Source organism: Canis aureus, chromosome 2, assembly GCF_053574225.1.
Source record: "Canis aureus isolate CA01 chromosome 2, VMU_Caureus_v.1.0, whole genome shotgun sequence".
Taxonomy (NCBI): Eukaryota; Metazoa; Chordata; class Mammalia; order Carnivora; family Canidae; genus Canis; species Canis aureus.
The window spans coordinates 30,382,146-30,408,853 of NC_135612.1; the positions used below are offsets into that span (position 1 = coordinate 30,382,146).

The following is a 26,708-nucleotide window of genomic DNA, read 5'->3' on the forward strand; positions in this document are numbered from 1 at the left end:
AGGCATGCACACACACAAGACATGCTGATACTATTTTCTGCTTGAATAATACATTTTACCAAATAAAATCTGGAAAGTAAATGAAGTATGAAAGAAGGCACTACCTATAATCTCATTTCCTAGATTGTTACCATTAGCATTTCAGTGTATTTTCTTCCAGGCTTTTTTCAGTATATATATGTCTCTGATTTTTTATATTTATGTATGTATGTATGTATGTGAAAACAAAACTGTAATACTCTAAGCCCCAGTAATGCTATAGTAGATAGTATTATCATAGTACCATAGCAGAACATGACTATTTCCATCCTCTTCATTATTCTATTAGAATGTTATTTATAATAGATGTTTGTGATTCTGTTATCTTTTTGAATGATAATTTAAGTCAGTTCTCTAAGGCTGAACTTTTTGTTTGTTTGCTCCCAATCTGTTCCTATTAAAAGTTTACTGCAATGAATATCCCTGCATTTTCTGAACACTTGATTACTTCTTTTGGATAAACAACTAAATATGCAGTTACTTAACCAGTAAGATTGAACAGAGGCTTTTAATACACATCAACACTACTCTTAAGCCTGAAACTAAAACCTTGATAAGAAACAGATTTTAGAATAGGGCACCAAACTCCTCTATTCCCAAGCACCAAAAATAAGTCATTAGGCTTAAGGCTTCTAAGAAAAAGATAAGCATGCTGGCATTACCATTTTCAGTAGATATTTTATAAAAGTTGACATAAAAATGAAAATTAAGTCCAGTATCATATGGTAGCACTTGATACTCAAATCTGATTTTCTATTAGGCACTGAAAAAAGCTAAGAGAAGAAAGCAGCGAAGTTTTCTCAGCCACAATGTATAGCCACAGAGTGCTTAAATAAATGTCTTCAGTGAAGGAAAGTTCAAGGTCTTTTCAACTTTCCCTCAAAATGTTTGCTGTTACAGCATCTGTCAGGAGAGGATTCTCAATTAAGAAGGACAGGACCAGGTTTCAAAGGCTAGCAGGAAAGTGGAAGAACTTTATAGCTCCCCACTCGCTTTCCTTTCAAAAACCTGTATTTCTTTATATTTCTCCATATGGAAATGCATATTCCTATAAATATTTGTTTCATTTCTTTTGGAAAATCTTGAATAAGATTTTTTAGCCAATACGGTAGGATCAATTCATAGAGTTCACCAGGACATTTTTTAAAAAGATTTTATTTATTTACTCATGAGAGGCACAGAGGGAGAGAGAAACAGGCAGAGACACAGGCAGAGGGAGAAGCAGGCTCTATGCAGGGAGCCTGACGCGGGACTCGATCCCGGGTCTCCAGGATGAGGCCCTGGGCTGAAGGCGGCGCTAAACCACTGAGCCACCCGGGCTGCCCCTCACCAGAACATTTTGATCATCACCATACCCCCAGCATTAGCAGGATGCTGCGCATGGAAAAGGTAAGTGAAGACATTAGTAGTGGTCAAATACAGCCATCAATTCAGCACGCTATTGGTCACTCATCACTGCAATGTAATGTATTAATCACTTCATAAAAATCAGTGTTAAAATAGTATCTGCCACATGGATCACTTATTTGGTTTTAAGTTAAGGAAAACTTGGCCCAACACATGCCATTTGAAAAGCTTTAAGTCAAATCTATGAAACATAACAAAATGATCCTAATTTAAAGTATGTTGCCTCATAGAGAAGAATTTTATTTGAATTTTTCTTTATTAATCTGTTTGCTATCCAGTAAGGACTTGCTAAATGACAACCTAGAAATATGAATTCTATATTATAACTCGTTCCCAAACGGGAACAGTATTTAATGTTCCAGGCATTTTCAGAGAAGGGAAAATAATTTGATTCAAAATGCAAGGATAAATCAATATTGGCTATTTTGAAATAAAATATGCTGAGCTAAATCAGGTATAAGCTCAAACAGACTGAAAACTGTCATTTATAATCTACATTAAGCAATTTTTTGTTTTTGTTGTGGTGGGTGGTGTTAATTCAAACCTGGATTAATAATAGCAAGACCTGGACCACTTCCACATCATTTCTTCAAAACAGGGGTACATAATAAGCAACAGAATGGAGTGAACTATCAATACCTACAAAGCCTGATGGATCTCAAGGGCATTACTGAAAGAAAGTCAATCTCTCTATTCCATTTCTTTAACATTCTCAAAATGACCAAACCATAGAGATGGAGAATAGAGTAGGGGCTGTCAGGGAACAGGGCTAGAAAAGGAGGTGATGGTCAAGGCCTACTCCTCTGTGGTATCTGTACCTTAATTGTGGTGGTGGTAACACAAATATATTCATGGCATAAAATTGCATAGAAACATACACACAAAAATCACTGCATACAAAAATGGTGAAAATAAGGTCTACAGCCTAGTTAACAGTAACACACTGATATCCATTTATTATTTTACTCCAGTTAGTAGATGTAATCACTGGGGGAAGCTGAATCAAGAATATGCATAGATGGGTCAGGCGATTTGAACAAGATGAAGACGGAACCAAAGCTGGGCACAGGCAGTGGACGTTGTCCCGCTGAGAGCTGAAGATGGCAGTGAACTCAATGTCTGTCACCAGTGATAACCTAAGTCGACATGACATGCTGGCCTGGATCAATGAGTCTCTACAGCTGAATCTGACAAAGATTGAACAGTTTTGCTCAGGGGCTGCCTATTGTCAGGTTATGGACATGCTATTCCCTGGCTCCATTGCCTTGAAGAAAGTGAAATTCCAGGCTAAACTAGAGCATGAATACATCCAGAACTTCAAAATACTACAAGCAGGTTTTAAGAGAATGGGTGTTGACAAAATAATTCCTGTGGACAAATTAGTAAAAGGAAAGTTTCAGGACAATTTTGAATTTGTTCAGTGGTTCAAGAAGTTTTTTGATGCAAACTATGATGAAAAAGACTATGACCCTGTAGCTGCCAGACAAGGTCAAGAAACTGCAGTGGCTCCCTCCCTTGTTGCTCTAGCTCTGAACAAACTGAAAAAACCTCTCCGCTCTAACAGTGCAGCTCCACACAGGCTCAATGCAACACCCAGAACTACTGCAACCCCCAAGGCTGGCCCGGGTGTGGTGCGAAAGAATCCTGGTGGGGGCAATGGGGATGATGAAGCAGCTGAATTGATGCAGCAGGTCAATGTATTGAAACTTACCATTGAAGACTTGGAGAAAAAGAGAGATTTCTACTTTGAAAAGCTAAGAAACATCAAATTGATTTGCCAGGAGAACAAAGGGGAAAACAACCCTGTATTGCAGAGGATCGTGAACATTCTCTAAGCCACAGATGAAGGCTTTGTGATACCTGATGAAGGGGGCCCACAGGAGGAACAAGAAGAGTATTAACAGCCTGGCGGCAGAGCAACATCCGAATTCTTCACTCCAAATCATGTGCTTAACTGTAAAATACCCCCTTTTATTATTCTTAAAGGACTCACTGGTTTCTTTTCATGTCTTCTTAAAGTGCACCTTGCAGAAGTTTCACCCCTTTTCCAATGAATTTGAGTTTGGAGCTTTTACCCTGTAGCAGAGCAGTATTAACATCTAGTTGGGTCACCTGGGGAACAGATAGGCTGACCATGGGGCTCACTGTGTGGACGCTGGTAACACTCACTGTTGTTGCTTTTATGTCATATACTGAGGTGGAGTCCTCAGTAGAGAAATGTAAAGACTGATTTGAATTTTAAGCTAATGACAGAGAATGTTTTAATAAATAAATGCCTTAAGAATAAAAAAAAAGAATATGCATAGATGTACTATTTTTGCAACTTCCTGTGAATCTAAAATTATTTCAAAATCAGAAGTTGAAGAAATCACTCTACAATTTCTAACAAATGTAATTATTTCTTCATTTCCTCTACTTGTCAATTTGTCTCTGAGGCTTAAGGGCACTTGCTCTTTCAATTTAATAAGCACTGAATATTGGCCAAGTTTTATTTGGGACAGCTATTTCAAGAGTAAGAACTCTAACTCCCTGGGTTTTACCATTCAAAGTGATAATATGCTTTATAATAACACTTTATAAAAATACTTTTGTCATTTTAACTTACAGTGATACAATACATGGTACGATACTGAATCTGAAGTCAAAAAGGAGGTGGCTACTTTAAGTTAACTGTCTACCAGCTACGGCTTGTCTTGACCTTGTTGAATTTATGCATGCTTTAACCTAGCTGCTCTCCATCTGTGCACATACTTCATTCTGAGTTCCTGCCATATATTACTTTGCACAGGCCTTTTCATATTTCTGTGTAGTCCTCACATTTGTTGTGCCCGAAGCAATGAGGCCATCTGCTGCATTAACACATCCCAGTATGCCAGATCTTCTTTCATAATGAGGTGTTCACATGACCCCTTTTGGCTTCTCAGTTCAGGCTTACCTTGGGTAGACCAATAGACTCCATTGCTCTTAACCACTGGACCGTATTGTCTGTATGTCGAAAATGAAGGCCGGACTTCTAGTGTGAAGATGGGGAGGGGGAGAAGAAGGGACCACATGAAAAGTGAGTCATTTGTAACAACTTTTTTTCATTAGCAGGATGTTTTCCAATTCTATTTCTCCTAAAATAGAGTTATTAAATCATAAAACAACTGGAGACACAATAAAGAAGACTAGGCTATCTCAGCAACAGCATTAGTAATGGACCATTCCAGTCCCCACAATTCACATATTTGAGGTAATTCTGAACTAGAATCTCAACATTTAATGTCTAGCACATGCCCCAGGATATTTTATGAGACACATGTGCACACACATGCATGCACACATACGCACACACAGTGTCAAGATTTTGGCAACCATGGCTGAGAAACTTAGCAACTTCAAGAAAATAGGATTTTTAGAAGACTAAATGCTTTCTTCCTGGTTTCTGGTTCTGCCAAAACATTTTTTTTCTGATCATGAATAGAATTTCTTTCTTTCTTTTTTTTTTATGAATAGAATTTCTGTAGAAAACCTGTAAATGTAGAAAAATACATAGAAAAAAAAGGGGGGAACCCCCACAGTTCAGGGGCAATTTTAGTATGCCATCCTCTTATAATTTAATCATAATCTTTGTGTAAGAAATAAATCTTCAGTAGAAATGTTTTACAAGACCTTTCTCTATGTGCACAATGACAACAGGCTTTCTATGTCTTCTGCTTTTCTTTAAAGCCCTCCTCAGTCTTTTCCCCACAGTCTATAACTGTGGCAACCTTACCTGTATCTCATCAAGTAGGTACTGAAACATTGGGAGCTTTACGGGTACTCCGTATTTTTCATTAGTTAAATGAGTAGCATAAAGTTATGTATTTTATTTTTCATTTTAGTATATGAAAAAACAGGAATTATAGCAAGTTTCATTATATAATATCCGATAACAGATAATCACATTCAGAAAGCCTGGCCCTTCCTACCTCTTCTACGATCTTCTACAAATCAAATAGTTTACGTAAAAGAAAATGTTTTTGTTGCTGTTAGACTTATATTTTATTTTTTTAAAAATTTTTATTCATTTATTCATAGAGACACACAGAGAGAGAGAGAGGTGGAGACACAGGCAGAGGGAGAAGCAGGCTCCATGCAGGGAGCCTGACGCGTGACTGGATCCCGGGTCTCCAGGATCACACCCTGGGTTTCAGGCAGCACTAAACTGCTGCGCCACCTGGGCTGCCCTAGACTTCTACTTTATAAAGTATAGGTCAAATTAACATTTGACAAATGTGTATGCCTTTTTAGTAGTGGTCAGACTGAATTCTGTGTGTCAAGCACTGCATGTAAATTATCTCTGCTTTTCAAAACACTCTGCAAGGCAGTTATCATTTCCCATTTTTTAGAGATGAAGAAACGGAGGCCAGAAAGACCAACTAATTTGCCTGAGACCAATTAGGTGTTAAGTGGCTGAGCTGAGATTCAAAATGAGGTCTCTCTGAAACTGAAAACCTTCCTCATACTAGCATTCCCTAGTGGTAGAACAAAGGACCTAATGATGGTGGGATTATTCTTTGAATGGAAAAAATCAGCAGTTACTATGAAATCACTAGAGGGAGGAGAGGTGGGGGAAGAGTAAGGGAGAGGGAAAGAGGAAAAAAAGGGAAGAGGGGCACCGGGGAGAGAGGGAAGGGGAGGAGGGGGAGGGGGCCTGGAGAGTTAAGAGCCAGGCAGTACTGTCTGAGGGAGACTCAGCATAAACAACTCTTACAGAATACAAACAAGTCTCAGACACAGCCACTCTGTGACCATGGAGGGACAAGATGGAAACAATCCACATTCACATCAAGACAGAGAAGAGGAACCTAGGCACCACAAAATAACTAAATGTCCCACTGTTCCAACTAAGATGAGCAACCGTTTTCATGGATGAGTCTAATCCCCATTCTATCTTTTCACCTCCTAGATAAAAAGTACTGGAACACCAAACTGATGCTGCTTCCTGACAACTCTCCAAAGATAACTGGTCTTTGCTTCCCTAAATCCATATTAGAATCACCAGTACAAGCCCAACTCTACACTAAGCTCCTCTTCCCTCCTGCTCATAGTCCCATCAGTATGTATATTTTTCTTGCCATAACAAGTTAAATAAACCTAATTTTGTTTGACCCTTGTTTGAAGGCTGGTTTCTTGGTGGGCTTCAAAAACCCAAATCATTAAGCAGGTATCCGTGTCCACTTAGTGGTCTTATTGGCCAGGTAACCTCAGGAAAGTTACAAATCTCTTTGAACCTTGGTTCCTCAGCCATAAAATGGGTATAGCATACATCTCTGAGTTGAGATGGAATGAGAATACACATATAGCAATTAGTTGCAAAGGGCATCTAAGAAGGCAATAAATATTAGTTATTATAATTATTGTATGCTATAGGACCAGGCTTGCAACCTTATTCACTTTAAGGTCAGAAAAAGGTTTAGTGTTTCATGAAAGAGGCACTGAAGGAAAGGGTGGTTATCTTGGTCTTATTTCTATAGTAAACGAAATGACAGATTTCAAATCCTTCGTCCATTTTAAACATCTGAAGAATGCTGACTTCGGAATGCTAAGGTATACATATTCAAGAAGGTTCGGTGCGTGATGTGCATTAACATCTTCAATTTACTGTATTTATTTCAATTAGAACAAAAATAGTTTCCTAAACACTGAGGCCCAAAATAAGCTTAGTCCATAACCACTTTCACCTTGTCTATTTTTTCACCAGTCCCCCATATTCATACCAGGCTAGATGGCATGTTTGTAGTCTTATTTAGGGAAGGGTTATTAATGTCTATCCACCTAATTTCTTCCAGCTTTGGACTAGAACGTACATGCTGATTTCCCACTGCTGAGCTATTTCACCAGCCAATAAGGTTACTTAAGCTTAAATTGAACAGATGAGGAATTATCTAAGTCTTCTTTGGATGATAACTTCTTCTACCTAAGACTCACCTGAATAGTTAACATCTATAACATCTATTTTAAGTCCACTGTTATCCATGCACTGCCTGGAAAGATACCGTTTTCTGTTCTTAAGCATCACCAAACTCAAGGAATGCCCTTCTTGCTCCCTCCTCTCCTTTCTCTTGCCCATCTTAACCACCTTGGGAACACTGTGGGAACATGCCTTCACCATGTAAGCCTTGGCCTTTTTACACTCTACCCCCCTTTAGAACTGGCGCTCTCCCCTTGGTCACGTTATGCTGTCCACCCAGCCATCTTCTCTTCATGGCCCTCTACCCATTTCTAATCCCTCTCCAGGTTGTTTTCTCTCTTGAACCCATTTACTTCTTGTCTATGTAGGCCACTGTTACCTGTCACCTGGCCTAGTTATCCCCTCATTGGACTGCCTCCACCCTCATCTTGCAATTTATTCTACACATAGCAGCCGACTCATCTTTGTGAAGCCATGATGCCTCTTTCAATGGCTTCCTCTTCAGTGACTTATGATGAAGTCACAGATCTCCCAGCCTGGCTGTGTGATCAGTCTCTGCTTCGATCTCGGCCTCATTTTTCACCACTGTACCTCACCACAGGCTTTCAGCCACTCTGTTTTGCCCAAGCTTTTTTCTTCCTCAGGTCTCTCAAAAATAGGCTCCTTGTCTGGACTGTCCTCGCTACTCCCCACCCTCAAAGCTGCACATGGATGATTTTCTTCTCGTTCTTCCCGCCTCAGAGGTAAATGTCTCCTCAGAGCAGCTCATCCTCTATGCAGTGCTGTCAGTAATATCAGCTTTAATTTCTTCCCTCATATAACCATCACCACAACAGTGTATTTACTTACAGTCTGCCTCCTCAGCCCTAAGTGCCATGAAATCATGTCTGCCTTGCTCACCACTCTGCCTTCATGTGCAGAACAGTGCCTGGGCACGTGGCAGGGGCTGATAAGCACTGTATGGGTAAGTCAATTCTATACTGTATGTTTTTCTATTATAGTAAAATTTTATCTTCTTTCCCTCTACCTTTATTAAAATTTATTATTTATCTAGATATTGGTAGATTATCTCAAATCCAAGTAATACGTAAGAAAAGAATCATCTGGGATAATTATTAAGAGTGTAACTTCCTGGGTCCCTGGCCAAGAGACTTCCTGACTCAGTAGCCTGGGCTGGGCCCAGAAATCCACGTTTTCCACACATCCATCGAGTGGTCCTGCAGGAGATTTTAGCATCACATTTGGAGGAAGAGTGTCAGACTCCAAGCACCCTAAGTATCAAATAAAGCACAGAAGATAAGAAATGGAGTCCTTTAACTTATTCAAAACTACTGTCATTCTTTTTAGCCAACAGTTGTTTCCCTAGCACTGCCCATGGGCTATATCCTTCACCGTTCACCGAGGAGTGCACAAAGACAACACACACGGTTCCTGCTTTCAGGACAAGGCAATGTTTACAGTACACCATGGTGTGTCCAAAAGGGACAGTGTCAGGTGTCACAGTGCACATGGCATGGTCACAGAGCTGGGACCTGGAGTGGCAGGTGGAGGTGGGCAGGGAAAGCATACTTATCATTAGAAGGTTGAACTCTAATATTTAGGACATCTTTGTAACCTTAAATTAACGAGGGACCAGGGTTGTACTTAAGCTGGCAGACAAAGGGGATGGGATGGCATTGAAAGCTCCCATCTGTTTAACTCAGAGCCATCACTGCCCAGACTGAGGCTGTTAGAGTTTTGGGACAGAGCTCTTGCCTCAGAGACACACAACCTAACAGGCAGGTCATATTTTATGGCTCTAGTCCAAGCAGACTCTGGAGCAAGAGCTTACACTTGCTGAACTCATGGTTGCCAGATGGTGTATCCAGGGCTGGGGCTGTGTTAGCTAGCATTCCTTTGTGTCTCAACATCTTTGCTACAGTCCCGTGATTCGGTGGCTCCTTATGAAGAACCACAGGATGGGCTCCAGTCCTAAAGAACCTAAGAACAGGAAATTAAGTATCCTGTTCACTAATATCTGACTCCTTTCAATTCTGTAAAATGAATGAAATGGCCTTAAAATTTTATGATTACATGGCAACTCACTAAAAATTCTCTTTAAAAGACATTAGGCATTCTTGGAGATTTAATAAATGAGAGGGAAAAGGCTGTTTTGTCCAGTGAATGAAGAGAGGGGTAGTTTCCCTTGGTCCTGTACTTTCTCCCACGTCCTAGCTGGCACCACCACCCCTCCCTCTGCTACACTTCCCTTCTCTCTGCCCTTCTCCTAGCATCGTCTCTCCTGTATATCTGGCCTCCGTGACCTGACGGGTAGGAGTGGCAAACACAATACTTCTGTCTTAGTATTTTGTTCAAAAACGTCATCGCTTGCCTGGGCTCCATAGAGATTTCATTTGTAACATGGAACAGGAAATATTTCCCCTGTCTCCATCCCAAAGAGAAGTTGCTATTCATTCAAATGGTAGGCTTCCTGATGCCAGGAGGAAATAGCACCTGTTTGATTTGCCAGGAGAGGTCCACAGCTGACCTAGAGACACTTACAGTCAAAGGTGTATGATGTGCCAAGTGGAGTAAAGAGGTATCCCACCCCTCGCTTGGAGCTCTTGCTGGTCTGATTCTCATCTCTAACAATGTCAAAATAAAACACCCAAGACTCCCTTTCAGGATGGGCTGGAGCCCAGGCCAACTACACTTTAACTCTGTCATCAGATCTACATGACTGTTAGAAGAAACAGGATGAAAGCATGATAATAGTCATCGTAGAAGCAATGAAAAAATAAAAATCGGCGGCAAAATGTGGACAAGTAATTTATTTTGTGGTGTGGGGATATAAATAATTTTTTCTGCTCTTTTCTGAAATAAAAAAATATTTTTCAAAATTAAATAAAATCATTTTGCCTAACTCAATCACTGATTTAGTAAAGTCTTATGAAAAGCTAACATAATGAGCTAAGACTCTAGGGAGGTACACATGACTTAATCAGCTCAAAAGTACTTAAACAAACACAAATACTTTTATTCCTAACATTATTCAAGGCAGGAAGTTTAGTTCAGTTACCTTTTAGGCCAGAATATGAAAACAGACTCATAAAAGATGTCTCACCTCTTCTGGTCTATGGCTAGCCTAAATGATGACTCAAACATTTGCTGTGAATTAAATATACATACTTAATTTTATTATTTTATTTTTTAAAAAGATTTTATTTAGTTATTTGAGAGAGAGAGGGAGAGAGAGAGAGAGAGCCAGCACAGGCAGGAGTAGGGGCAGAGGGAGAAGGAGAAGCAGACTTGCTGCTCAGCAGGGAGCCCAATGCAGGGCTCTATCCCAGGACACTGGGATCACGACCTGAGCTGAAGGCAGATGTTTAAGTGACTGAGCCACTCAGGCACCCCAAAATATGTATTTTCATTTTTTTTATTAAAGATTTTGTTTATTTATTTATGAGAGACACAGAAAGAGAGGCAGAGACACAGGCAGAGGGAGAAGTGGGCTCCATGCAGGGAGCCTGATGTGGGACTCAAATCCGTAACTCCAGGATCACGTTCTGAGCTCAAGGCAGATGCTCAACTGCTGAACCACCCAGGCGTCCCAAAATATACACATTTTAAAAATAAATTTTGCTTCAGTAACCCTGAAGGGTGGTATGAATCATACAGTTAATAGGAAAGCATTCCATTTTCAACTAAATGTTGTCCTGGCAATTTTAAGACAGATAACTTTTAGAGGTACTTGAAAATCTACAGATTAAAAAAAAAACGATATAAAGAACTAAATACAGTTGATCCTTGAACAACACAGGTTTGAGCTGCGTGGGTCCACTTGCATGCAGACTTTTTTTTTTTTCAATAAATGTACAGCACTGTAACTATATTTTCTCTTATGATTTTAATAATGTTTTTTTCTCTACTTTACTGTAAGAATAAGTTTGTAATACATATGACATACAAAATAACATGTTAATCAACTTATGGGTAAGGTTTCTAGTTAACAGTAGGCTACGAGTAAAATTTTGAGAGAGTCAAAAGTTATAGTGGAGCAAACAAAAAATTAAGAGTACTCTTTTCTAAATCCCTTATCAATTTACAGCAACTCATTTAAGCTTTCCATAAGTAATATTAACATACAATGAGTATTACTGACTTCATTTCAGAGTCAAAAGCTGAGATGTAAACTTGAACAGCTCAATGTTTTCAGAAAACGCATTTTAACATGCATCTGATTATAATGCTATACCTCTTCCAATACATCCCAGAGCTGATAATCACACCCAACAGAGTAGACAGAAGGAGAACCCAGGTGGAAGGATTAGCTTGGGATAGACAGATGGATACCTTCCCCTGTAAGACTGAAGGGGGAGATCCCTCTTCCATTCCCATATCCTCTTATTCTCATATAGGCAGGATTGTAGGTCGGAAGGATATAAATTTTTTTTTTAATTTTTATTTATTTATGATAGTCACAGAGAGAGAAATAGAGAGAGGCAGAGACATAGGCAGAGGGAGAAGCAGGCTCCATGCACAGGGAGCCCGATGTGGGATTTGATCCCGGGTCTCCAGGATCGTGCCCTGGGCCAAAGGCAGGCGCCAAACCGCTGCGCCACCCAGGGATCCCGGAAGGATATAAATTAAGAGTGATGGTTAAGGTTATTTTCTGGAAATAAATGACTAACCAAAACAAAAATTCATATGTGGACTTCAGACTGTGCAGTGGGAAGGGATTCCTTAATGCCCTCACTGGTCAAGGGTCAACTGTATAATAAATGAAGAATGAAGGATATAAAGAATCACATTTCAGAGAAGCTTTAGAAATTCTGGCCCAAAGTGCAAAAGAAATCACTTATTCCAGGGAACACCATATGCTTAAAAACTCTTTCGAAGACACATCTAATGGAGGGGTCTTTTAGGTTGGTGCTTGCCTTTTCCTCCTTCATTTCTTAGTGAAAAATGCCATGCGTAAAGTTGATGTAATAGTATAATGAACTCCTAGGTACCCATCACCTAACCTCAGCAATTATGAACTCATGGCCAGTCTCTAATCTCTCTCAATCCTCTTCCCCATTATTCTAGAGCAAAGTCTTAGATATATTGTTTTATCTGTGAATACTTAGACATGTGTCTCTAAAATATCATTTTTAAACTCAGGTCAAGACTGTTGTTATCTTGGTTTTGTTTTCTCCTCATGTGTTCTCCCAAATTAGCCATGAAATAATTAACACAAATTGCATACCAAAAAAAATTAGTCCTATTTTGTCTTAAACATTAAATAGAAAAGAATACCTACCTGATTATTCAATGTTACTACTCATTTGCTCAGACTGGCCCTAACTCTTTGGGGCCACAAAAGTTGGGTATTTTACTCCTTGATGAGAACAAGGGGAGTAATAAACTATGTCAGTGGTGGAAAAAAGAAGAAGGATATAGTGCCCTCCCTTTGACATTTACTGATACCAGTAAAAATGACCCCCATGAAGGAATAATGAAGGGGGGCCTGGGAGGCCCCAGAAATCAGACGTGTCTCAGCCTCAGCCCAGAAATAGAAACATTCTGCTTTTATTATTATTTTTTTCATTCTGCTTTTAAACTGCTGCTCCCTCAGGAATGATTATTAGCAGGTTTCAAAGACCAAGGACACTCCCTCCCCATCCCACAAAATCCTTATAGAAACACTAAAAGTAGGGAAAGGAAATGAAATATTAAACTTTCACTTTTAGATGGAAGCCAAAACCAATTACATCTCAGTTACCTTGTAACGTGTTTGTTCCACATCATAGATCTTTTTCTCTGATACCATTTTTGGGGCAAAGAACTTGGCTAACTTTGCAAGGTAAACTCCATTCCGGAGCCCTTCTTCCAGTTCAGTGGTTGGTGGCAATTCTTCGACTAAGCAGACTTCCATCCACCTAGAAGGATGAGAAAAAAACCTCCAAGTGATTCCAGTTGGTTAACTTTGTGTAGATGAAGAGAGCAGCATCTCGCTATGTGTGTTGGAGACATTAACAAAGGGTGACAGGATCTGAAACATCTTTAGCTAAGACGGGAAGAGAGGACTTTTTGGGTGGGCAAGGAGTCCGAAAAAAGAGATACACAAGTGGGACTCAAAGCCCAGAGCCACTGAACTCACTTCCATTCCAGAGCTTGTCAACTTCATCTTTGTCTGAGTCTCTGCCAATTCTCTTTTGTGCCAAAGAGGAAAATGGCCAAACCATTTTGTATGGGTGGAACTTATCTGCTGACATAGCAAAAAATAATTCCAAGTTTATGAACCCAAATTGGAAGAAAGACTTGTAGGGCTGATGCCTTGGGGAAAGCACAGTCCAAGGTACTATAAGATCTGTAGCTGCCTCAGTCCAGAAATGACTACCAGGAAATGTAAGAAAGGCGTGGAAAAGGAGCATCAAAAATTCAGAATGTTTTCTTCAAATAGTACACATTCCATTTACCAATACCAGGAGCTTATTACAACATCCTTACTTTTTTGAGAAGATGGAGTATTTACTGAGTTATGAAAAAATATCTCAGAAAAAGATCAGATTAAATCTTAGGACACTGTGTGAATATTGTAGAAAAGATAGCATCAAGGTTATCATAGGTTCGAGGACACACAGTGGACGGGGGAGGCTGGGCCAGCTCACATTTCACATTGGTATGTCGTGAATTTGCTGGACTTATAAAGATAATATTATTCCTATCCATTCTCAAGTAATGGTTACCTACTGTAGGATCCAAGAGGCAGATGTGCAGGTGTTCAGGAAAGGACTCACCACCTCCCTGCCACTGATCCACAAATCATGAACTATTAGTGTGAGGACTATGGCCAGGCCCTGCCTGAGGATCATTCACACATCTGCAGCTGATCCTATTAACATTTGGCACAAGAGGACAGTGTTCTGCAATATTAACAACTGATCCTGATCCAAGCAGTGAACATTGTAAAATATCTCAACTGCTTGTAGCTCTGGACAACAGCCTTTAAAAAGCTCAGAGAGTCCCTAATAATCAGTAATTGCTGGCCACTTATTAGGCACTGTAAAATGTGGACCATATGAGAAAAATAGAAACATAAGCCCTGCTTTCAAAGAGCATTAAATGTAATTGAAAAGGCAAGGCGATCCCAAGGAAAAACCACAGAACCACATAAGAAAGGTTCTTATGCCCAATGCTACATGGTAGTGCTTAACAATAAGGCTGGGAATAAAGGGGGGTAATTAGGTTATCACTACACTGCTCAGGGAAAGTACTGAAGAGATGATGGGCCCCGGATTTGGCCTCGAAAAATGGAGTATTTGCAAAGGCAGAGAAGCACTAGACACCAGGGAGCAAGACAGACCGACGGCACAGAGAAGACATGGGGAACTCACGGAGAAGGCCCAGAGAAGACTCTGGGCCCCTGGGGCTCCTGGGAAGAAAGGAAATGAAGTGGAGTGAGTATAGAGTTGGGCTCTGGAGGATCTAGCACAGGAGGAGTGCTGTTACCTGCTGTCACAGGAAGCAGAGAGCTCCTGGCAGCTTCACCGCAAAAGAGTGACACGTTGACAGTGGTAATTAGAGAAAATTAATCCTGTATGATGGATGCCCCGAGACAAAGCACTCTTTTGGGACTTTTCCATTGTGAAGAACTGAGGGACTGGATTAGACAGGAAGAAATGGGAAGGAGGGAAACCAGGAGACACTTGAAGGAAGCAGTAACAGGACTTGGTGACCGCTTAGAAAAAGGAGGTCAGAGGAAAGGAAAAGCTTATCAGCCAGGAAGAGGGGTCTGGTATAGAGAGAGCTCTCTGCTCTGGGATGCAGACCCAAGTCAGCTGTGTGACCCAGGAACGTCCTCTAACCTCTCAGGGCCGGTTTTGTCCTCTGCTCAAGGGATAGAGAATTAGAAGGATGGGATAATAAAGTTTTTCCCAGACCTAAGACCCTAAGGAATTGGAAAAAATGAGATGAAGAGCTTGGCTTTCACTCATCCCATACAAGGTATATAAGGGATATCTGGTTTATATAAGCCTGGCTTTAAGAAATCAATAATAATGTTGCTCTTTAAATAAAAATTGGGCCAAAATCCACTGTAGTAGGCTAATTTTCTAACCTACATAAACCACAAATCACAGCATTATGCTAATTCATATTAAGACACAATCTGCTCTTGAATCATTAGCTTGAAAACTTAACTGTTTTTAACATAATATATAATTGCTTGATAACAATCCCGTGATCAGAATATGTGTGAGGAGTGGGTGAGAGGTGAATTAACAATCGGTAGTGCAGGGGCTTAAAATATAACAGGGAACAAAAGGCAGGAAGCTAAAATAAAAAGTGAAATATGGTATTTTAGATTTGGGCTTATTAAAAAAAAAGATACTTCTGTCGATACTAGAATATGTATGTGCAGTTGGCTTCAAACACTAATGACACTAGAAAGTTGGGTTAGCTACAGCCTGTTTAAATACAGCCACCGCTAATGCTTATGACATTATGGACTACCCAAGGCAAAGGCCACTTCTTCCACTTTATAATTAATCCCTTTGTGCCTGCCAATGTGTTTACACATAGTAGGTACCCAATAAATTGGTATTTAATGATGGATTCTGAGTGCCTAAGAAAAATTTCTGCAAGCAACACAGTTGATCAAAAAATCTTCAGGACACTGCCAAAAATATGTCAGTGTTGCATCTTTGCAACACTAAGCATCAATGAGGGTATCTCTTGTCATTTCCTTAAAAGTTAAATGATGAAGCTATTATCATCAATTATTCATATTAAAGCACTATTTTGTGCTAAAACTTATATTAAATACTTCATGGGGACTCTCATTTAATCCTCAAGATCACCTCATAAAGAAGATTACCCTTTTTAGATGATCATTTGAGGGTCTGAAAAGCCCAGTGCCATGCAATTGGTAACTGAAAGACCTCAAAAAGCTGCCAGGGCCACTGTTCCTCTAATTTTAACTTTTAACTTCTCACAACTCACCCAAGCTACCTCTAGAGTAAGAGTAAGAGTTCCATAGTTTAGAGACATATGTGCTATCACTATTTCAGTATAAGGTCAGAGAATAGTATATGGACTGTCAAAATTGAGTCAATTTCCTGGAGTTTCATTTATTCTCTTAGAATCCCCTTTTGGTCACCTGCCTTGAAACAATGAATAGTAAATGGCATCGGTTGCCTCTTGTGAGTGCTGTTTCAAGTAGGGATTCAAGGAAGTTATGTTTCCAACAGGGTATGAAAAGCTTAGAGCCTCTCCACTGGAGTCACTTCCTAGAGAACTCTTATAAGCCTACACAAGATCTCAAAGAGTCTTCTAAAATCTGCAACTTGGAAACTCCTCTTAATTATTAGTCAGTGGATGCTTAACAAAAATTGACTGATATCAAGACTCTTCTTCTGGGGCAGTTGGTAAACTCTGACAAAAAAAATCAGATAGACTGGCGACTTAGCCTTTTTCTAAAAGTGTTAAAATACCTCACAATAAAGCGGAAACTCTAATATGCAAACTTTTAAACTAGGACACAGTCATGTGGGCTGGGAATCCTTTTGATCTACCTTTCAAAAGTATAAGGAAAGAACTTGGAGCAGAGATACCAAATGGTTCATTCCAGAAGCTAGGGGATAGCTAGGAATGGCTGCTGGCCAGGGTCGACATTTCCCAGTCCCACAATATCTGTATGGGGCCAAGTGGCTGGGTTGTGACCACAGAATAGGAGAGGAAATGATGTGCACTGCCCCTAGGTGTGCCTCAGGAAAGTCTCCCTTAGATGAGCTTCCACTGTCTCCTCTGCTGCCTGCTGGCAGGATACTAAAGCTTGTGGCAAGGCGGTGGTGGTGGTGGTGGTAGGGCACACCTGGCTAGCTCAGTTGGTAGAGCATGTGACTCTTGATCTTGAGGTTGTGAGTCCAATCCCCACACTGGGTGTGGAGCCTACTTAAAATAAAGAAATAAAATAAAAATAAAATCTTTAAAAAAATACAATAAAGCTCATGACAGCTTTGAAAGAGAAAGAACTCCATCAGCCTGGGTCCCTGAAAAACTTTGGTAAAGAGGTGCCTGTGGCCCCTCATCCTCATCTTACATTAATTTAACCTTACTTGAGCAAGAATTAAACTTCTATTGTCAACCTCAACTTAGTGGTTTATCTGTTATACAAGCCAGTGTTACCTGGCCAAACCAATAAATACGCTTAGTATGATTTTTGTGGTTCATTGGGATCACACTTCCTATAACGATCACAATGTAGAGACAACTGGCCCGATGTTCAGGAAGTCCGCCTCTGTGATCAGTAGCTGTATGTACTGGAAAAGGTCATTTAAAACTCTAAACTGAGTTTTAGTCTATGAGTCTAAAATTATATTGGAATTCAACATGACAGTGTAATTATGTAATATGATTTTGTTTTATTAATAATTTTACTGAGAAATAGTCCATACACCATACACTCACCCATTTAAGATATACAATGCAATGATTTTTATTTATTTATTTATTTTTTTTTTTTGTTTTGTTTTTTTTTTTTTGCAATGATTTTTAAACATGTTTATAGGGTTGTGAGATCATCACCATTCTCAGTAATGGAACATTTTCATCACTCCCAAAAGAAACTCCAGACCCATTAATAGTCACTTGCCATTTGCCCCACTACTCCCAGCTCACTAATGTACTTTTCTCCTGATTTGCCTATTCTGTACATTCATGTAAATGGAATTCTACAATACGTGGCATTTAGTGATTAGCCTTGTTCACTCAGCATACGGTTTCAAGGTTCATCTATGGTGTAGAATGTATCAGTACTGGATTCTTTTTTATTGCTGAGTAATACCCCACAGTATGGATATATTACATTTTATTAGTTTACTGACATCTGTGTTTTTTCCACTTTTTGGCTATTTGGAATAATGCTACTAACTTGTATACTAACATTAGTGTATAAGGTTTGGCATGGATAGAGGCTCTCATTTCTCTTGGGTATACACCTAAAAGTGGAGTTGCTAGATGGTAAGGCAACTCCATGTTCAGTCTTTTTAGGAACTTCCAGATTGTTTCCCAGAGCAGCAACAACATTTTATATTCCTAGCAAGAGTGACAGAGGATTCTAATTTCTCCACATTCTTGCCCACACTTTGCTGTCTTTTTTTATTATAGCCTTCCTAGTAGAGGCAAAAGGGTACCTCATTATGGTTATTCTCATTTCCATGATGGCTAATGATATTTAAAATCTTTTTATGTGTTTATTGCCCATGTATATAACTGTTAGAGTAATGTCTATTCAAATCCATTGCCCATATTTTCTTGGATTATTTTTATAATGAAGTTATAAGAGTTCCTTATATATTTGGTATACAAGTCCATTATCAGATAAATAATTTGAGTATCTCTATTCACTCTGTATGTTGTCTTTTCACTTTTTAAAAAAGATTTTATTTTTTATTGTACATAGAAAGAGAGAGAAAGCACACAAGCAGGGGGAGCAGCAGGCAGAGGGAGAGGGAGAAGCAGGCTCCCGCTGAGCAGGGAGCTCGATGTGGGGCCCAAACCCAAGACCCTGAGATCACAGCCTGCACTGAAGGCAGATCCTCAACTGACTGAGCCACTCAGGCACCCTATCTTTTCACTTCCTTGATGTTGTCTTTGTAAGAATAAAGAGGTTTTAATTTCGAAAAAGTCCCATCTATTTTTCCATTGCCTGTACTTTTAGTGTCATATCTAAGAAATTCTTAACTGAAAGTCACAAACATTTATCTATGTTTTCTTCTAAGAGCTACAGTTTTAATTTGTACACTTATGCCTGTGATCCCTTTTCAGTTATTTTTTTTGTAAATTTTGAGAGGTAAGGGTCTGAAGTCATTCTTTTGCATGTGGATTTATAGTTTCCTCACCACTATTTGTTAAAAAGACTATGCTGTCCCCCCATTAAATTGATGTCCTTAAAAAATCAGCTGATTGCAAATGTAAAGTTGTTTCTAGACTCTTGATTCTATGCTATTGATCTATATATGGATGATTTACATATGGATGGAACATACAGTATGCACACACAAAATCAAGCTACAAAGACCTTATGTCATCAAGAGCCTGTCTTTAAAACCGACCTAAAAATCCTCATAAATGAAAACCAGATTCGTCTGTGCCTCCTCTTGATGCCCTTGCATTTACTGCGTCTCCCCCTATTCCTTCTACTGATTACTCCTATTGAACCACAACACCACTATGTGAATGTCTCATCCCGAAGCAAAAGTTGCAGCTATTTCTTATGAGAAACTGAAGAGTTGTTACAGAATTTCATCTTCCTTCTCATGATGAAGGGACTACTTTCCTATCCATGTGCTTGTTTTTCCTTCTCTCTATAGACAAAGTTCATATCACTCACTGGGTACAGAGAAATCAGAAGTAAAAGGAAATTTTCCTTTTTTTTTTTTTTCATTCAAACAGCCTCTCTTCAACTTTTATTTTTTTATTTTATATTCTAGGTTAAGGCAAAAAAGAAAAATAACTAATGTCCTTTTGTCTTGTAAGAGACCCAAAAAACCAAAACAAAAAACCCTTATAAAAACCATGAGACAAACGATCCATTCTACTGTGTTACTTTGTGCCTTGCCGAACATATGAAAGTTGTTTCACCAAGGCATTTGCTATCTGAGTTGTTATTCAGGAAATCGCCAACTATAAATCTTGGTCTCTATCATACAGCACTGTATGGAAGAAATGGCCCAAAAGTACAACTGCTGGCCAAAAAACAAAAAAGTGTGTGTTTTTTCCATGCACAAACCCTATTTTATTGCAATGCTCTGTTTCATGATCTTTCAAGTATTACAAGTCAATTTATCTCCCTAAATGTTTTGAAAATCAGCTTAGGAGATATATTTTCTTAAAAGAACAAAAGCAAAGACTAGATATTTTTATACATATAGTGTAATTGGTTACCTTTTATGCAATAGGAAGTAAAACATCAAGAGGAGCGGATTGAGATTTCATGGTCAACCTCTCTCATTTGTTGGAGGCTGATGCAAAATGGTGACCACAATTCAATAAGCCTTAATAGCTCAGGGGAATAGGGATGCAGGAACTCACACACTGCAAAACTGACATGGGTCCATCCTATTCTCATAAAATACTTATTAAGTTTATTATAAGAAAGTGACATGAAATGTTTTTTTTTTGTTTTTTGTTTTTTGTTTTGACATGAAATGTTAAAAAAAAAGGGCTAATTATTTTCTTTAAAACACAGACCATGTTTAGAATGAGTACCATGAGTAGAATCAACAGACAACTCCTTGATCTACAAGGAATAGAGCAGACTTCAGTGGATATATTTCTCACTCTCCTCTTTAGGATGGAGACAATACAGCAGAGTCTGCTGAGCCTGGCAAGCATTTCTCAAACTGTGTTCTACGGAATGCGGGCTTCAGGAAATGTTAATAGTGTCCTAGGGGGACAGAGGACCACCTAAGTTTAAAAAGCACTGTGTTCGAGGCACTTAGGTGGCTCAGTCGGTTAAGTGTCTGCCTTTGGCTCAGGTCATGACCTCAGGGTCCTGGGATCAAGCCCCAAATGGGGCTCCCTGCTCAGCAGGGAGTCTACTTCTCCCTCTCCCTCTATCTGCAGCTCCTCCTGCTTATGCTCTCTCTCTCTCTGTCAAATAAATAAATAAAATCTTTAAAAAAAAAAACCAAAAAATAAAAAACACTGCATTCTATAACCTGTCTTGAAGACTCCTAAGTGGCAGTAGTATGCTGAAAGCTCAGAAAATTCCTAAAGTAGGAAACCGAGTTTAATGTCCTTTAACCTAATGTTCCTCCAAAGTTTGGGCCACAAAACCCCCTCTTCCTAGAACACTTAGCAACATTTCATATAATGAAAATAGCAGGCAACTAAAAGACACAAACCAATTTACTAACTAAAACCATGGCATTAGGGATGTTTACATTTTCTGGGCTCAAATTCAGTTCCAGCAGTACACCAGTGACTTTTCTTTAAAACAAGGATATTTAAAAGCATCTGTCCTGAGGGGGGAGGGCGCTATTGTAAGGAGTTAATTAGTATATGTTCCGACGTTTGGTACTGCACTCAGTTAGAACCCAGCAAACACTGACCACAATTATTAGATGTCTTCAAGTTTGAACACGGCCGATTCCCTTACCAGATGTATAATCTTGAGAGATTTAATCCAGTTACTATTTTTGAGAATCTACTACTTTCCAGACACTGTTCCAAGTGGTGGATCAGGCAAAACCACTCAGTTTACAGAGTAAAGGGTCTCAGGTCATCAATGACGCTAGGATGCCAATAGTTCCCAGTTGTTTTGTGGATTAAATTGAACAGCACCGGTACTGCATCTAGCAGAGAGCTGGCACTCGAAAGTCACATGTGTGGTTCCCTTCTATTTAAGTATTTTTTTGAGAGAATCATTATGGGTGAGTTATTTCTTAGAGAAGGATATTGAATATATTAATGGTACTCTCCTTCCCTACGTTCTTTTAGATGTGGGATAAGGAAGAAAGAGAAGTAAGCAGCCCGGCCTGAGACAATGATGGATATAAGAAAGCTTGCAGACCTTGGAGTCCCATTTCTAACATGTTGGATAAATTTTTGAACATTTTGAAAAAAATTGTAAATTATCTCACAGAATACAGTTGCTCACATACGTGCTCTATTGATAATTCTTCCTAACTCCAGGTACCAATCAGACTTTACTGCACTTCTGTTTAGGCTTAGCCCAGAGAGCCATCTACCTGGATGCATTATACAGATAGTACCACATGCTTGCCCAGGTGGCTGGCTTGCCATATACGAATACACAAACACAAAAAAGACATTTACATGTTCTAAAGTTTCTAGGTTGGCACATTCCACAAAGCAAAGAGCCTATAAAGTTAAAAAAAAAAATGTAACCCAGAACATGTGGGATTAATGACATATATATACTTGAAGGGCTCCTGGGTGGCCCAGTCAGTTGTCTGCCTTCACCTCAGGTACATGATCCCAGAGTCCTGGAATCTAGCCTCATGTTGGGCTCCCTGCTCTTCGAGGAGCTTGTTTCTCCCTGTCCCTCTGCTGCTTCCTCCTGCTTGTGCTCCCTCTCTCTCTGTCGAATAAATAAATTTTTACATATATTTGATAACATGTGTTGGGAACTTGGAGCCTCTGGGATACAGAGAACAGGGTAAGGATGCGAGGGGTCACAAGTCACACCTTCTTGGAATCTTTCTCTACTGGTGTTCAATAAATGTGCTTGCATGTTCTCAGATACACAACCTTCTCCTCAATATGGTCAGTTATAATTTACTAGTATGAACTTTCTCAAAAGCAATCTGATGATATGATAGTAAATAATTACTGCACACCTCTTAAGTTCTAGGCACTATACTTCATAAAGTTTCATTTACTCTTCTTGTAACTCAGTGAGTTATCATCTTTAAAAATAGGAGTCAAAAAAAAAAAAAAGAAAGGAAAAGAAAAGAACAGAAAAGAAAAGACCATGAGGAGTCAGATACCAAGGAAGATGAAATGTAGTGTCCAAGATTGTATATAAGAGGGAAAAACAAAGTATGAATTCAAAGATTACTCTGAAGTCTGTACATTAACCACCACACTATATGTTTCTTTAAAGAACACATGAAGAAACTTAAAATATAACCCAGATGTTTTACTTTGTGAATACAATTTAATAAATACAGCAATGGTTCAACATTTCTTTTCAACACAAAAGCTGCAAATAACCTACATGTATAACAAAATCATGTTCTATTGTTTACAATGTTATATAGCCATTCAAGATACTTTAAAAAATATTTAAGAAAATGGAAAAATGGAATGCACCCTGGGTGTGAAGCCTACTTAAAAAAAAAAAACAATAAAAAAAGAAAAGGGAACAATATTGGTGGTAGATTTAGGAGAAAGGACAGGATGCAATATTATAAAATTGATAATTCTATTTCTAAAATTACATATATTTAAATAAGTGCACAGGGACTGGAAAATATTGCAAAATATTAACAGTGGTTTTCCTTATGTAATCACATAACTGGCAGACTTTTCATCTCTTCACGTATCATTTTTTTCCTCATAAGTACGTATTATCTCATAAAGAGAAAATAATGAAATACAGTGTATTCTCAAGCTCCTGTCCCTTTTGCATATATAAAAACAAGAGCTGGACTGCTGATTACACCAGGCCACTGGAGCCTAAATAGAGTCTTGTGGTAACAAACATTAAAATACTGACAGAAGCCGGCGTAATGGGAGTACATGGGAAATGGCAGTTTGTGATTTAATCCAGTTTGTGATGGAGGATGGAAGCAGAAGAAGACTAAAAGAAAATACTCTGTTTCTTTTCTTTTCTTTTTTCTTTTCTTTTCTTTTCTTTCTTTCTTTTTCTTTTTTCTTTCTCTCTTTCTTTCTCTTTCTTCTTTCTTTCTTTCTTTCTTTCTTTCTTTCTTTCTTTCTTTCTTTCTTTCTTTCTTTCTTTCTTCTTTCTTTCCTTTCTTATTTGAACAAGCGTATTGATTGACACACCCATCTAATACAATTTCCCCTGAAGGAAAACATTAAGTGCATGTATTTTTTCAGGTACCTCTCACCATATCAACAATCTGGCTTCAAGGCTTGGAAAGTAAAGCAAGATTCGTAATTCATGAACATCACAAATGAAACATTAGCACATCAAGCACACAGCTTGGATGAGCTTTGCTGCTTATAGTAAAACATGACAGGAAACAGAAATTGAAGAAGGAGTCGTTAAACATAGAGGCAGAACTTGAAGATTTGAAAGGTTCTCAGCCTTTCAACGTCGCAAAAAAAAAAAACAAAAAACAAGAAAGCGTGCTATGGAGCACAAAGGGTGTGACTGGATCATCACCATCTAATCCACCAGAAATGCCTACACACGGGGCTATACCAGCAGAGACACTGTGCACTAGGATTGTGACAAAAGACAAGCCAAAGATGAAGACAGGCTGTCAGACCTCTGGGGTTTTACGGATGGAACAACAGAATTACCTGGCTGTGAACAAGACAAGGGAAGAATGAGCCTGAAGAGGATTCAGAGATGGATGAATCTGTCCCACCCTCGGCCCAGCCTCTGTCACCTCCCTGGTTTCAATGGGCCACACTGCTACCCCAGGGAGTCTTCTGGAAGGCAGGCCTGAAGGACAGAGGGTCAAGCAGATATTCCTGTGACTTAAAATCTAATGTAACTTGTCCTGCTTGGTTTTGACTTGCTTTGTATCCATGGGCTCTTTCTTCTTTCTAATTTCTCCCCTCTAGAACAGGAAGGCCTGGGCTCATCCCCCTCCACTGTATTTTGGAAGCACATAACTTGCCTGGACTCATAGGCAAGGTCTTCATGGCTGAAAAGGACTTTTGGCCTTGGAATGAATCTTCCCTCTATTCTCACTCACACTTGATTTAGATGGTATTTAGGGGAAATCTGGGGCTTGGAATGGACACTAGGGTGGTTATGATATGGGGGCTGTTGGGGTACAGACAAATGCATTTTGTATTTGAGAAGAACATGAGTTTGGGAATCCAGAGGGTGAAGTCTTATGGCAGAAATGTGTCCCCCTCCAAATTTATATGCTGATATCCTAATCCTTAGTAGCTCAGAAGGTGACTGTACTTGGAAAAAGAGTTAGAGTAAGTTAAAATAAGGCCAGGAGGGTGGGCCCTAATTCAGAATGACTTGTGTCCTTACAAGAAGAGATTAGCGCAGATCCCAGGGCTATGCCCACACGGAGGGAAAACACAGCAAGAAGATGGTCATCTGTGAGTCAAAGAGAGACGCCTCCAGGGAAACCAAACATGCTGACATCTTGGTCTTGAACTTCTAGCCTCCAGAAATTTGAGAAAATAAGTTTGCTTTAAGTCACTCATTCTATGGCATTTTGCTATGGTAGCCCAAGCAAGCATGCGAGCTAAAACCAACCCCATCGTCCTCTAGAGCCCCTTACCCACTTCCATTTCTCTTCACTGCATGTATTTCTACCTGGCAGATTACACCACATTTCTTTGTTTGAGTCCTAATGTAAACTCCATAGGAGCATGGTCCTTGTGCCCGAGAGGCATATAGCGCAGCAGTTAAAAGCACAAACTCTAGAGCCAACTACTCGAGATTGAAGCTACACTGCCATTCACTGGTCTCATCACTTGGTCACTTAACCTGTGTGGGTCTCTGTTTCCTCATTTGGAATGTGGGATAATAATAATACTGCTTCAAGTGTTGTTAGTTAATTGAAGAAGAACATGAGAGTGGTGCCTAGCCTGTAGTAAGCGCCCCCAGTGGGAGCTATTTGTAGCTTTTATTGCTCACTGCCACCTCCCAGGACCACCCTCTGCACAACGGCCAACATTAACTACTGACTGCATCTGTCCTTTTGCGATATTGGTTTAGCTGCCCCCTACCACACATATTCTCCTGAGGCAGCAATCATGTCAGCCTCTTACCACGTCAAACATGCCGTTTCCTCTCGTCAGTCTGTAGCAGCCCCTTAGCTAATCCAACCCAGGCCATCCACCGCTGCCACCCCCACCCCCCAACTATTACCTTACACAAGTTATAGACTCACGTGGTATTTAGTAGAGGATACACAAATATTTATACACGTGCATGAGTGCATGAGAGCCAGGTTTCCACTGGAAGGGGGCTCCCAGGGCACCGGCAATGCCATTCTCAAACGACTGCAGCACATGGCTTAGCACACTGCTCAGCACTCAGCAGACACTTGGCACTTCACATGAACGTATTTTCACACTAACCCAATGAGATCAGTATTATTTCCCTTTGATGGAGAGGAGAGAGGCTCAGAGAGTTAAGCACTAACTTGTTCACAGAAGCCAGTGAGCAGACTTCAACCCAGCTTGTCACCTCCACAGCACATGTGTCCTCCACGCTGCGTTCTGCTCTGAAAGATTATCTACGATGAATGTGCTAAACAGGGCTCATGCTCACTTCCGGGCAATATTCACTTCTTAAGCAGAAACTCATAGTGAAGCCTTCTCTGAAACTAAAGCCAGTTCAGATCTCCATAGACTGTTTTTCCCGAAGTGAGGTGTGCCTGTGCAGATGACGAAAACGTTTTCTGGGCTGGCTGAAGGGGCTTTCACTTTCAGAGGTGTCTGTGGGGTACAGCTGATCACTGGGCTTTGGGTTCCCCAAAATGTGGCTTCGAACTTGCTTCTACGACTCATTAGTCGTGTTACTTTGGCAGTTAACCATCAACCTGAAACAGAACTTCCCCTTTCAGAAATTGGGGCCCAATACCAGTGACCTCACAGAGATGTCATGAGAACTAACTGATACTGTATATGGAATCACCCAGGAAAGAAAGGACCTGGCATGCAACCA

General features: G+C 39.7%; 1 protein-coding gene and 1 pseudogene across 2 annotated transcripts in view; one reads left to right on the forward strand and one right to left on the reverse strand.

Annotated features, from left to right (window-relative positions):
- Window positions 1-26,708, reverse strand: part of IQGAP2 (IQ motif containing GTPase activating protein 2) — a 288,130-nt gene that overhangs the window by 125,398 nt on the left and 136,024 nt on the right. For both annotated transcript variants that reach the window (XM_077867634.1, XM_077867629.1), the window contains exons 3-4: window positions 13,125-13,281; window positions 4,382-4,459 (exon numbers count right to left, since the gene is read on the reverse strand). In XM_077867634.1, coding sequence (XP_077723760.1) covers window positions 4,382-4,459; window positions 13,125-13,281 — 235 coding nt within the window. The remainder of the gene's footprint in view (window positions 1-4,381; window positions 4,460-13,124; window positions 13,282-26,708) is intronic.
- On the forward strand, window positions 2,547-3,296 carry LOC144295214 (microtubule-associated protein RP/EB family member 1 pseudogene; annotated as a pseudogene).